The sequence below is a fragment of the Anomalospiza imberbis genome, chromosome 13 (assembly GCF_031753505.1).
Source record: "Anomalospiza imberbis isolate Cuckoo-Finch-1a 21T00152 chromosome 13, ASM3175350v1, whole genome shotgun sequence".
In the NCBI taxonomy this organism is placed as follows: Eukaryota; Metazoa; Chordata; class Aves; order Passeriformes; family Viduidae; genus Anomalospiza; species Anomalospiza imberbis.
In genome coordinates, this window is record NC_089693.1 from 2185523 (window position 1) to 2199473 (window position 13951).

General features: G+C 43.8%; 1 protein-coding gene across 9 annotated transcripts in view; it reads left to right on the forward strand.

The window, feature by feature from the left end:
• Nucleotides 1-13951, forward strand: part of MEGF11 (multiple EGF like domains 11) — a 273843-nt gene that overhangs the window by 206172 nt on the left and 53720 nt on the right. For all 9 annotated transcript variants that reach the window (XR_011003600.1, XR_011003601.1, XM_068203530.1 and 6 more), the window contains 3 exons: nucleotides 10641-10761; nucleotides 12204-12367; nucleotides 12773-12875. Coding sequence is in view for 7 of the 9 variants with exons in the window: in XM_068203530.1 (XP_068059631.1) it covers nucleotides 10641-10761; nucleotides 12204-12367; nucleotides 12773-12875 (388 nt within the window). In the remaining 2 variants the exon portion in view is untranslated. The remainder of the gene's footprint in view (nucleotides 1-10640; nucleotides 10762-12203; nucleotides 12368-12772; nucleotides 12876-13951) is intronic.

The window sequence follows — 13951 nt, forward strand, 5'->3', positions numbered from 1 at the left end:
TTACTGGGCTCTGCTGCAGTTTTATTTACCCGAATAACTCCAAAGTTTTCCTAAGTGGGTCCAAAGGAACCAACTTTGTGCAGAAAGCCTGAAAGCCTCTGCCTTTGTTGCTAGTTGACATATTTCATGTGTTTTATCCTTAATTGGCAATGTGGCTGTGTCAAATTGCATTTCTCTTCCTGTAGCCTCATTCAGAGCCAGTGGAGCTCAATATTCTGCTCCGACTGAGTTATTTGATCTGAATTTTGCAGAGGGATGAACTGCTTGCCAATAGCAGTGCCTCCTTTCATCTATTAGGCTTCCAAATGTATATATCTTTATCCACACTATCTATGATTCTGTGCATGTAAGTGTTGGTTGCTGACTCTCCTGGTAGTTCAAATTGCAAACTGACTTTGTTAAAACCTCCTAAGGACAGGGTTTAAGTCATAGGTTAGTTTTGCATTTTATTTGCTGTGCAACTGTACTGTCAAAATCTTTGTCTTTTACAATCAAACATGTAGAAACGAAAATTCCTGATTTTGTTTTCTTATGCCAAAGAGCAACTGCAATTTTACCTGATCTCAAACTCTTTTGCCATAGGGTTTTGATTTAGGAATATCTGCTAGAATTTGAATGGGATCTCTCTTATCTGCCTGTGTGTGGTCACCTGGTTATTTACCAGCTTTTCAGAATTACACCACAAAAACCATTAGCTTAGACTTGACATATTTTCTTTTTTTAGGTGACCTTTATTTTTTTAGATTTTTAGATGATGTTTTTTTGCTTTGATCCTCTCAGCTGTGGATCCTGAAGCTCAGCACCAAGGTCCACCACAGCTGTTTGCAGCATCAGCCCTGTTCCTTTGTGTTTTCCATCCACATTGCTACATCCATGGCTCCAGTGCTCATAGCAAGGGGCCAGTGGAGAATTCCTGCTGTTTCCAGCACTTTTAGCTCCTCCTGGACTCAGTCCTTTGGGGTGTGGACACGAGGTCAGGTGTGCACTGATGGATTGGTTTGAAGCTATGCCTGGACATTGTCCTTAATTGCACAGTACAGCCGTGGAAGAAGTCTAAAAGAAAGTTTGCAAATAATGCAAAAAATATTGGGATTGTCAAGGCAATAGCAAATTTGGGGAAAGATTCCTGAATGACTGGGTGTATTGAAATTCAGTATTTAACAATGTAGACTAATAGATGATAGGAAAATAATGTTAAGTAAATGCACAAAAAATGAGTTCTAATTTAATTCCTGCTATTCAGGGAAAGAGATCAGGCAATCACTGTGGGTAGTTTTCTGAAAAACTCAACCCCTCAATGAGCCTGAAAAACTCAAACGAATCCAGAGCGCCTGACAGAATAGTTAGAATGATCTGGATGAGAATAAAACAGGATGGAAAAGCCTTTTTTTTTTGGTATTGTGTAAATCCATAATATATCCAAGTCTCAAATTACTGCACACAGCTCGGCTGATTCCTGCTTACAAAGGGTAGAATGGAAATGGTGACAAAGATCATCTTTTATATGGAACGATTTCTATAGAGAGTCACTCGAAACGCGGGAAGTCGGCTCCAAAAACAGATGGCTGAGGAAGGACACGATAGAGATCTGTGGAACTGGGGATGGTGCACAGAACATGAACAAGGAATGGTTATTTACTATTTCTAATAACCCAGGAACAAGGGCCAACCAATTAAATGATTGCACAGCAGGTTAAAAACAAAGAGAATGCTTTTCACAGAATGCGTAATTAAGTTGTGAAATGGCTCCCATAAAATGGGAATAACAGTGGGATGATTCTGCTTAGAGAAGGGGTCACTGAGGGTAGGGATGTGAGAGGTCTCTCACTCCATGGGGGAAGAGGAAGAAGGAATGCATTCTTGCTACTTATCACAGTATAAGAAGTTTCCCAATTAAAAATCAGGCAGTGGGTTTGAAGCAAGCAGATGAAGATGTTTCTTCTCATTTGTATTTATAATTAAACTGTGGATCTTCTTGCCAGAAAACATCATAGGGACTGAAAGTATAAATGATGCCTGCTATTTCCTGTTTTAGCTGATGTCCTTTTTGCAGAACTGTTCAGACTTGACAGCCAGAACCCACATTTATTATTGCAAAAAAAGTCAGGAGGCCACAGCTGTTTTACAAGGAGGATCTTGGACTGTGACACTCAGGCTGTGTGGATAGATCAGAAACCATCCTAAATGTCCAGGCAAAGGTATTTCCATTATATAGCTGGGGCAGAATTGACAGGCAGCTCTGGGTTCCCATTTTGAAGGTCACCGCCTGGCACTGAAATGCTAATCTGTATTTCCAAAAGGCTCCTGTTAGCCACTGATCTGCTCTGCCCAAATCTGGGGGAGGAAATGATGGAACTGCACACAGTGTGTCAAAATCTTTACTTTGCCACAGTGGTAACCCCAATTTTGATGCCATCATTTAAAAAAGGCCAAAAAAACCCTTTTTTTTTTCATCTTTACCAGTATATTCAAGGACTGTGGTTTGGTATTTTGACATTTAGCCACCTTCCATCCCCAGTTTGGACATGAGTAGCTTGTTGGGCACATCATGGAGACGTGCCACAGATGTACTTATCAGGGATGCAAATAACTCCCACTAACTTGAAATAATGCACAGGATGACTGGGCCATTTTACCTTTGAGGAAATTTAATTGTGATCTGGCCATGTGTTTTGGAGCGTTTCAAAACAGCAGCTGATCAAAGCTGGTTGTAGTCAGAGCAATGATCCCCACAGATGTTTGACTCTTTACAGCTTCCCCAGAGTTAAGTTTAAAATAGTCTGAGTTTGCTCCCTGCCTCACCTGTATAAATCTGCAGTGGCCTTATTCCAGCTCTAAATTCCAGGTTTAAGTTGCTTTAACTAGAGAGGATCTGGTTTCTCAGCTGGCCCCACACTGGACACGAGAAATCCCTCTGGTACAGATATGATTTACCTGCCTTGATAATCTACCTGGTTTACCCAGTCTAAATCCAATTCCCTGAGTTTGGAGAGGTCCCTCCTGGATAAATGTGTTTTGTGATATTCTATTAGGTGAAAAGTGCTGACTGCATAAAAAAATATTCTTGTTCAGAGGTTGATGATCATCTTTTGTACTCTCCACACTACTTTCCTTCTGAATACATTTAATTATATGATGCTGTATTCATTGCCTTGCTGACACTAAAGGGCTCTGCAGTTAAGCCTAAATACTAAACCAGGCAGATATTCAAGTGTTGTAAAGTCAGGCTCGATTTTTTTTTTTTTTTGCCAGCAAGTGCTGCCCTGATTTATGGGAAGAGGGAGGGAGGGTGGGATTTCTTGCCTGCTTGCTTTATTGAATTCTCTTTCCCTTTTTTAATAACCATGTTTAGGTAACTGGTACTGTAGGAATGGATTTTTTTAATTGCAGATAACTGACTGGTATTGGGCACAGTTTTAGTGCAAACTAGAAAACTGTTCCCTGGTGGTGAGGGGGATTATAATGCTTGCTGACAGAAATCCAGCTCAGGTTTGCTAGCTTTTAGTATGCAAAATCCAATTTTTTTAATGAAGGTTTTATGTGTGTTTGTTTTCACTGGATTTCATGGAGGGGAAAAATCCCTCCCAAAGCCAGGATTTGCTGCTTTTATTCATCAGTTTTACTGTGCCAGGGCATTGTTCCTTTTGGCTGTATGGAGCACGTTGGAGCCAAGCTGCTGGAGGGCAGGAGAACAGTGAGATTCTGTGCACCCTCCACTGGAAAAGATGAATTTCCAGTGGAGTCCCAGTGTGAGAGGACCCTGAGCCAACAGGCAGTGCCTGACTCCTGAGCTGCACAAATCCTTGCATCCTCCACAAAAAAAAAACCCTCACAGCTGGGATTTGCTGGGCTGGAAACCATGAGCTCTGTGCAGTTAATTCCAGTTCTCCACATGCACAGTGTCCAGACTGGGGGGGCTGCACAAGTTCTCCCATCTTGATAGGTTCAAATTATTCCCCAGGCAGCCAAATCCCATCCAAAGGCTCTCCTAAGCTGTGACAAATGATTCCCGAGGTGCCTGGGCAATGGGTTGGGAAAGGTCCCTTCTGGGAGGATGGATGGATAATTGTTGCTCTGAAACCCACTGTGGCCCAGGCACCATAGGGTGGGTACTTTTTTTTTTTTTTTTAATAAAATAACCCAAATACGCTGTTAATGCATCTCAGGTCAATTTTGAGGCTGCGAAGTGGGAAACAACCCAGGCAGGGAGTGAGAGGTTCTGGGGGCCAAGAGGCCAGAAATGAGAACAAATGGTCCTGGTTCTTCTGTGGCCTTAATGAGGGAGTAATGTGAGTTCTGCCAGTAACAGGCCACAGCAAATATATTTGGGTTTATAAAAAAGGAATCCATGAAATTTAACCAGATTTTTTACAGTTTGGAAAATAACAACTGCAGTTACTTTGTGGTAACTTTTACTCCCCTCTCACTCAGAGCTTTGCTAGAAAAGACTCTGATCAGTAAAGTAAAATTAAATTACATCTAATAAAGTACTGTAGGTACTTAAAATTGACATTATTTATAATACTTTGCTTACCCTCTCTTTATAACAAATGAAGTTTCCATTTTGTTTGTGTGCATGTTCTGCTGAATACTTCTGATCCATCATCAAATTTAAGAATTAGTATCAGGCTGAGTAATGCTGGACTTGGCATTTAATGTGAAATTTACTGTATGAATTAGCATATTAGCGCAAATTCAGAGGTGAAATAAAATGCTGACATCCATTTGTAAAGGTTTGTCAATCCCTGTAAGGTTATAGGAAGCCAAGGGGAGGTTCTGCTCATTCCCAAAGGGATCCGTGCTTGGCATCTCCGTGTTTTGCTCAGAGAATGCAGTGTCACCGGGGTGCAGGCTGGGGAAAGCTTTGCAGATGGCTCTTGGAGGGGTTGATGATTTCGTGAAAGACTCTGGCATTCAGGCTGCCAATGGTTCTGTCTTTGGATGAGTCATGAGCTGTAAAGTCACTTTTTTAAGGGTAAGAAAACTCTTTCCCATCCTTTCTGCCTTTCCCATGAAAAGGGCACAGGGAAAAGGAGACTGAATAAGATCATTGGTGGTTTCATTTTGTCCTTTTAGATGTGTATCAAACCCCAGCACAGCTCCATCACATCGTGTGACAAGGTGGGTGAAGGAACTTTTGTCAGTGCTCAGTCACAGCAATCACCTGCACACGGAACACTTGGCACAGGAGCCTTCCCCAAGGTTTTACTGCATTTTATCATTAGCACCAATAATAGCCTCTGCAGGGAGTAATTAGTAACACCCAGAGGGGAAAGGAATTCTGCCAGAGGACATCATTATGTCTGGAAAACTAAAGATGCTGTGTAGTAAGGTCATGAATAAATTGTTTGAGTCCAGGGTGGAGGACAAGCCCGGTGCAAGTACAAAGTTTCCCCCTGCTGCTGATGCACTGATGAAGAGCACGGTAATTTCCACTGAACACCATTAAGGAAATTAGTTTGTTCTGACAGTTTGTGTTGCTGGATACCATATGTTTACCTTGAGGGAATGTTTGTGGAGAACCACTTTGGGTTAATTGTAAATGTCACAATTAAATAAGTAAATACACAGGCGTGTATCTGTGATCTGCATCAGTGCACAGACACCATGTCCCAGCACGCCGGTGTCCCATGTGCTGTGTGTACACAGAAATATACATTTGTAGGTGCTAAATCCATACTGATCAGCTTATCTGGCCACACAGGCCTCAGGTACAAACAGCAGCAGCACTGTGCCTCCCTGCTCTGCAGATCAGCACACACAGGAGCCTCTGCACTGTGCCCTTCTTCCCACTCAGTGCTCTGGGCACCGAGCGTGGAGCATCCCTGGGCTGGTGCCAGGGGCTGCACCTCTGATTCACCTGCCCAGCCTGGCGAGGAGGGGGCGAGGGAGGGATCAGATGGGGTGTTAGAAATCTCTGATTAGCTGGAGTCCCACTGCAGATTACCAAAGTTCCAATATTTTGCCTTTCAGCGCTGTCAGTTGCCCCCAGTGACCTGTGGGAGCTGAGGAATTTCAGCTCCTTGCAGATGAAACCTCCAGAGCAAAGCTGTCACCCAGGTCTTTGTCATGCAAACTTGAGGCCAGGTTCAATAACACCCTGTTCCTCTTCTGCATTGCGGAAGCCTTGAAAAATTGATTTTCTGTTTTGCCACTGAGTTCAGCGGAACCAGACTTCAGCCCCCCAAGGGAATTGTATTCCTGTAGATTGTAACTACTTCTGAAATCCTTAATTTCACATCCTTAAATAGCAAACTTTGTGACAGACCAGGTGTGGGTGCAAACTTTGGTGGATGTTGTTGACCTTTCCTGGGTTATTAACTCTCTTTATGGTCTGGGATACCCTTTTTTTTCCCTTTCAAAATGCATTTCACAGACTTGAAGTTCTAATCCCAAATGCACAGGAATAAATACAAATTTGTGTATTGATCACCAGAAAAGGATTTTAAGGGAGTTGATCACTGCTTATAGCAGGAATGTGTTTTTAAAAGAAACAAGAAATGTAACCTGTTAGGGTAACATTAATCCAGGGAAAACACTTTCTGAAGCAGCCAGAACTTGTTAACACAGCCAACACCTAAGGCAGCATTGTGTCTTTAAGCTCTACTAATATTGAACAATAATAATTTTGGTGGAGGAAAATCTTCCCCTCTCCCTGAACAGAAACAAGACAGATTATTGACTGCCATCTGGAAAGATGGATGCTGTGGCCCTCGGAGTCTATTAATATTTGATGCTGATGGATGTGAGCTGGCAGCCTGAGTTATTAATGGAGCTTGGTTCCTTGGACTTCACCCTCAATCCATGGGGGAGAGTTAACCATAACAAGAACTGGATGCCCAAAGCTCTCAGGATGCTGGGAAGGGCTGTCAGTTCCAGCAAAAATGGTGTTTCTGAAGGGTTTACAGGCATGGAAAGTCATAGGTGGGGCTGCTTAGGTCACTGCCACTATCCGTTCTGATTTCAAGGAGACTTTTAGGGTCCCAGGAACTGAATGTTCCATCCTCTGTCTTTGCCGTGTTGGGGTGCTCCCCTCAGGTCTGGATTTCCAGCAAGAAGAGGCTCTGTGGTGGTAATTTCTGAGCAGGGGTGAGGTGTGGGACACCCCGTGCTTGGTGGCACTGAGGTGGCCTCTCCCAGGCTGGGGTGATGCAGAGCAGAGAGCAGGAACGTGCTGCTCCACACAGAGCAGGGCATTTCCCACAGCTGGCCTGGACTCCACATTCCCTAAAGGGATTTTCCATTGTTCATGTTAAAGTCAGATTTGACCCCTGAAATCAGAAATAATCCAGTGGATAGATTTGGGGGTATATTTTGATGAGCTGGCCTTTGTAAGAGAAAATATTGAAAATGAAACACCTTTGAAACTTTGCAAAGTCCATATGGGTCATACTGATTGGGAATACAGAGATGGAAAATACCAAGTTATTTATAGCTCAATTTCTTAATATAGCTTTAACATTTCCAGGGGTATATGTTTGATTGAATTAGCTACTCCTTCCTAGCATAGATACCACATCCAGGCATTGCACTGTCCTCATTAACCTCCCAATCTTAATAGAAAAAAAAAAAGAATAATCAACATAAGGAGCACAGCTGTTGATTAATTTTACTAAATAGGATAGAAATATAAAGTACCATATTGCAAGAGTGAAGATTCAATACACACAATTTAAAATCAGTTTATTAGAATGTATAACTCATTAACAGCTGGATGCATACACTGCAGCATTATCCACTTGGGCAGGTGGTGAGAGGGAGGTGGAATTTACATATCTTTAACAGTACCTGAATGCATTTCATTTCAGAGGTCATTCTCCCAAATCAAGTTCAAAATGTTAATAACAAGGTGTGCATTTATAATTAATAAAATCTTAGAGCCAGTGCTATAGTTCAAGAGCATTTTCCTCTTATGTAATTAAGAAGTTAAGTGTATTTGGCAGTTGTCACTCAGAGAGCTCTGAAGGTCTCACTTGTCAAACCTGGGGATAGAAATCTCATTAAACCAGTTTTTTTTTTTCAGTTAAGGTTTGTTTGCGAAGTACGTGAGTGGATGGTGGGCAGCCAGAATGCCCAGCTCTGTCAGTCCATAAAGCCAAGGACATTAAAGTAAATGGCTACACTCAAAGGCTTGGAATAAACAGCCTGATGTTCAGCTTGTGACAATCGCAGAATCTTTAAGGTTGGAAAAGTCCTCAGAGACCACCAAGTCCAGCCATCAACCAGCACCACCACTGTGTTCACCACTAAATCATGTCCTCAAGTGACACATCCACATGTTTTTTAAAGATTTCAGGAATGGTGATTCCACCACTTCCCTGGGCAGCCTGTTCCAATGCTGGCCAGCCCTTCCTGTGAAGGAATTTTCCCTAATATCCGATCTAAACCTCCCCTGGTGCAACTTGAGGCCATTTCCTCACCTGATTATCCCGTCACTTGTTACCTCAGAGAAGAGGCTGACACCGACTTCACTCCAACCTCTTTTCAGGGAGTTGTATCCCTTTTCTTTGGGACAATCCAAAGTGATTGCAGAAAACCAGTGAATCCACTCCAGTTGTGCCTGGCCAAGGAGCACTGCCCCAGCACCAGCTGCTCTGTGGTCACAGAACATCAGCTGAGACACTGGAAATCCTGCTGCTGCCTCCAGCCCTGGCCCAGATGGTGTTTTAGAGGTGTCAGGATGTGGGGATGTGGTTTTGGGGTGATTGATGGTTGGACTGGATGATCTTCAGTCTCTCCTAACCCTGATGATTCTGTGGTTGGTTAATGTGATTCCCCAAGGGGTATTTTAACTCCACATCACTCTGTTCTCCTTTCCTTTTCAAAGGAATTTTCTTTTCCTTCTGGATCACTAGTTCAAATCCAGATAAGGTCAGTTGTCATAGAAATTATTAGCAGTACCAGCAGTTCTGTGTAGTACATGAAATGAGTTGGGAGTTTCGTTCACACAGGATAAGGGTTCCTAAGTGGCACTAATTGGCTGTCTAATTGTCACACACAGGAGAAAGGCAGAGGATTGATTAGGCGTGGAGACTGAATGCCCCTCTGCCAGCCCGGGCTCCTGGAGCTCATTCCATAGGCATGCTGGCAGGGTAATGAGGGGCAGCCTGCTTTGGATTTTCTGGCTGTCAAGGCAGCATCTTTTCCTGCCAGGCCTTTCCAGGGGCACTTGTTTTACTCCACCAAGGTCAAAGATAGCATCTTTTACAAACAGCGCCTTCACTCAAAAATCAGAGACTTGCAGGATTTACTTGTGAGCAGAATATTTTAACTGTTTCCTTTCCTTCCCCCTGAAACAAAGTTTTTCTGAAAGGTCTAAAATAGGATGAGTCACACTGGTGTGAGGCAGAATTGCTCCAGCAAAGCAGATGGGGGTTTATGGCGCTCAGAAATCTGTTCATATTTCCTTGTGCTGTCTGGGTGTCTGCTGTGTGATATACAGGCTCCTGGAGGTACTTGTCACAGCATAGGGAAGCTGACATGGTGCACATTTCACTCCTGATAAATGGATCCTCCTGTCAAACAGTGAAGCCTCTCACCTGCAAAAATACATTTTGACCAACATCTTTTCCCCTGAGCTATGGCACAGGTTACACCGTGCAATGGAGTTACTTTTTAACTTGTAGTAGGTTCGCTTTCCCTGGCATGGAACTAAATTATTTAAGTTTGACTCACTGAAGTAGTAAATTTAGGAGCTAATTTGCAATGTGAAAGTCAGGATTACACACAGAGGAAAAGGAAGCCAAAATACCTTGTATATGTTAATGTGTAGACCCAGCTGTGGGACTCAGTAAGTTTACTAAGGCTTAAACCTCAATTAGTGAGGTTAAACCACAATTGCTTTCAACCTTATTGTGCTCACATTTTAATTCCCTCGTTGTATCAGATGAACAGTATTAGTAAGAACTGTGTCTATCCTTTCAACCACACAAGATGATCAGTGCATGCAGCACATCAGAATGTAGTGTTAGAGCATTCTGTAAAATATAAGTATTTATTCTTCTTTCCCTCCCTTTGCCCACACCTAAAGCAGAATTAGGACAGAGACCACGTTTCTGTGTTCTGCTGTGTGCCTCCTGTCTCTGCCGTACACATCACTCTTGTTCTGCTTTTTCCTAAAGTCACAATCTCATGCAAATTAATTGAAAACAAATGCAAGTACCAGCTACACATCAAAAAGATCTGATGCACCTGCCACGTCGTTTTCCTCTCTGCCAATCTGTGGAAGATGAGCATGTATGAGACCCTTTAGGTTTTTAATAACCCTATTCTTAGAATATATTTTCCAAGAACCGCAGAGCAATCTCTGCGCGGTTTCAGACTGTATATTTTGTGATTAGTGCTTCGTAAGTGATGTTTTGCTTAATGATCTAACATCTGCTCTAGGAGGTTTGTTTTTGTAACTTCCCCACCTCCTGCTGAATGAATGCCAGAAACTTGTCCCTTTCCTCCAAGTCAATCAAAGCACTAATTGCATCATAATCATGGGAAGCAGCGGTGACTGCTCGAGTGCTGAAGACTCAGCAATCAACTCACGACACGCTGCTCACTGTTCAGAGAGAGAAAGCTTCCCTGTGCCGAGCTGGGAATTTCCTGCATGCCACATTTCTTCAGCTGACTCTGACTTTTCTGGCTTGCAGGGAGATGACTGCACCATTCCCTGCGTGGCAGGGACCTACGGAACCAATTGCTCGTCGGTTTGTAACTGCAAGAACGATGGCACTTGTTCCCCCGTGGATGGGCTGTGCTACTGCAAGGAAGGTAAACAAAATTCACATTTGACAAGTCCCTGCCATCAATGCCTGTCCCCTTTGGAAGTGGCGCAGCTGTGCAGTCAGGAACTTCACTATTTTCTTGTCCTCCCAAGTATCCCAGCTCAACAGGGGCTGGGCTGCAAGTCCAGTCTCTGCCCTGAACAGGGGCCAGACTTCTCTGCTCTGCTGCAGAAATGTCTCACAGAACTGGGTGTGGGGGCAGAAGCACTGCTCCTCTCCGGGGGAAATGCAGAACAATCCTCTGGCTGCTGGGTTTTTAGGCCTTTGCTGCCCTGTTTCTCCCACATTCCAAAGCCACTGGGCACAGGAGTGGAGGCAGCTTCCTACCTGTGTGTCCTGCAGCCCCTGGCACTGGGCTGTGCCTGGCCTTGGTCATCCTCACCCGCCTGACTCCTGCCTGCCCATCTCCACCTTGGGCTGGTCTCATTCCTGCTGCCCTGGGCTCCTGGCTCATCCCAGCTGCCAGCCCTGCCCTTGGGCCCTGGCTCTCTGCCCTTGCTGCCATCCTCAGCTGCTCATCCTCCTGTACCCTGACATGGTGACACCCCAGCCTTGTGCAGGTGTCCTCTGTCTCCTGAGCTAGCACAGGGTTTAGGTTGTGGCTCTCATTTATTTGGGGAAATAAGAAGTCTTGCCTGCTCCAAGGTGACTGACATGTTTTCTTCCCACATGTGTCTATAATTCCCTCCTGGACATGGTGGTGAGCACATCCCTTGGATCCAGTAACCACCTTAGAATTCCTCCACTGCTTCATGGCACAGCAGCTCATCTGTTCCCCAAAATCCCAACATGAGCTATTCCTGTGTGACATACATAAGCCCTAAAACAGAAGTGAGGCAAATAACAATAAAATCTGGCATTTCAAACATGAATTAATGGATCACTGTAGAACCCCATTTAATGAGGGTGTATAAACCATGAGTTACTGCTCAACTCCATGACACAGAGCTGCAGTGTAATGAAAGTCATTGTGCTCCTGGTAGTTAAGATTTGAGCCTTAATGGCTAGAAATTATGGCATTGGTCTTATTTTAAGTGTAATAGCTGCTTTATATCTTTATATTAAATAGCATTCTCAAAAAAAAAAAAAAAAGGTAAGAAACAGGCAGCATCATATGAAAAGTTCTTGCAGTCCTGTAGGTCAGAAGGTCTCCAGCCTGACAGACAGGGACTGTACCAGCAGTTCCCAGAAAGGCATCAGACACCTAAATCTGGTTACAGCCAGCACTGTGGTACCTCCATCTGTGTGTAGAGATGCTGGGAGATGGAGCTGGGAGGTCACAGTGAAAGGATCAGTCTTTGACCCCAAGTTAGTCTTAATTTACACCAAGGAAATGCTCCTAGAAACAAAGAGCTGCAGCTTGCCAGCTGCCTGTCTTGCTGTTTTCATGAAAACATCCCAGATGCTGTTTCTCCCTTGTTTCCTCAGGGTGGCAAGGAGTGGATTGCTCTATTCCCTGTTCCAGTGGAAGCTGGGGTCTGAACTGTAACCAGACGTGTTCCTGCAGCAATGGAGCGTCCTGCAGGCCGGCCGATGGCTTCTGCCTCTGCTCCCCGGGATGGCAGGGGGACTTCTGTGACCAGCCTTGTCCTGTGAGTGCAAATAACAACTTGGGGTGGTCTTCCACCCCTGTAAATCACAATTCCCATAGCTCTGCTGAACAGAGAGCAGGGGAGGATCTCAATTTGTCTGTGATGTCTGAGGAAATCAAGTGCAAATAACAGATTGGGGTTCTAGCAGTCAACTGGATGTATTAGACTTTGCATTGTATTTTATCAGAGCTGTTGCTGTGTTATCTGCATTTTCTTGAACATCATTTTTCAAAGTGATTCCTCATTTGGTTCTGTATAGAAACATTAGGCACTGAGTTTCTGTCCTCTCTGTATGTTAATTTAAAAAAATGCAACTCAGCATTAAGAGGGACGTGACAGATGATTTTGCACATTTCAGAACAAAAAGCTGATCACTGAGAGGCTTTTTTATTTACATTTTTGAAGGATGGAACATATGGCCTTAATTGCAGTGAGCGTTGTGACTGCAACCACGCAGATGGGTGTGATCCTGTCACTGGGTACTGCTGCTGCCTTGCAGGCTGGACAGGTAAAACCAGCAATTCCCTTTGTAAACCTTGGGGGTTTGGTTCATTTTGGGGATTGGGGGGTTATGTTGGTTTGTTTTGCTTTGCTCTTGTATCAGTTATAGCCCTGGACTTGTGACTGCAAACTTCTAAATAATGGATTGAGACGCGATCAGCTGAACTTGCCCATATTTAAATCACTTCACTCATGATGGTGACAATAATTGGCATTCATTAAATTTGTATTCAGATGAGTTGAAGATGGCTCCAAACCTGCAGCCAGATGTTAGCCTTCTGTAAAAGCATCCTCAGGAGGGATGCAGATCATCCATTATCCTGCAGAGTTTTTCTCCTTGAACTGCCCTTTCCACAGGGGTGCAGCTGTGGGACGGTGAATCCCAGGACCATCATACCTGGGATGCAGACAGGGCATTTCTGATGAGTCATTACAGCTGCTCCATCAAACAAAACTCTGAATTTTTCCCATTTTCCAATGGTTCTTGTCACAGAGTAGTGGCAGAGAGCAGATTAATGCTGGTTTGACAGAGCTGTTGTGATTACACAGCAACAGAGAGGAATATTCAGTGAAGTTGGAGAGTCTGGGCTGGAGTTCTCAGTACAATTAGACCTGCACTTGACTCCACACTGATGTTCTCTTTCCAGCTTTTGACAGCAATAGGGGGCAAGTTATTGACCCAACCATTTCACACTTTGCTGCCTAAAATGCTGGTTAATCTCTCTGCTCTCTGTTGAGGCCCTGGGTGGAAATAAAGTTCCATATACTGAAGAACCACCAGTGGCACTGACAGTCAAAATGCATTTATATTAACAGTAAGTCATTTGGAAAATTTAATTGTTTTTCAAACAAGTTGGAAGGATGCATGGAGCAAGACAAGCTGATCAGGCAGCCAACATTTGGGACAGTGTCACCTTTCCCATTGATTTATGCCTTAAACCCACATATGCCTTCTGTTTCTGATGGAGAGGACATCCCCCAGCAGCCCCAGCTCCCAGGAGCATGAAGCAAAAGCAATTTTGAAATTATGCCTAAAACATACAATGGAAATAATCTTTAAAGAATTAAATAAAATGTAAAAAT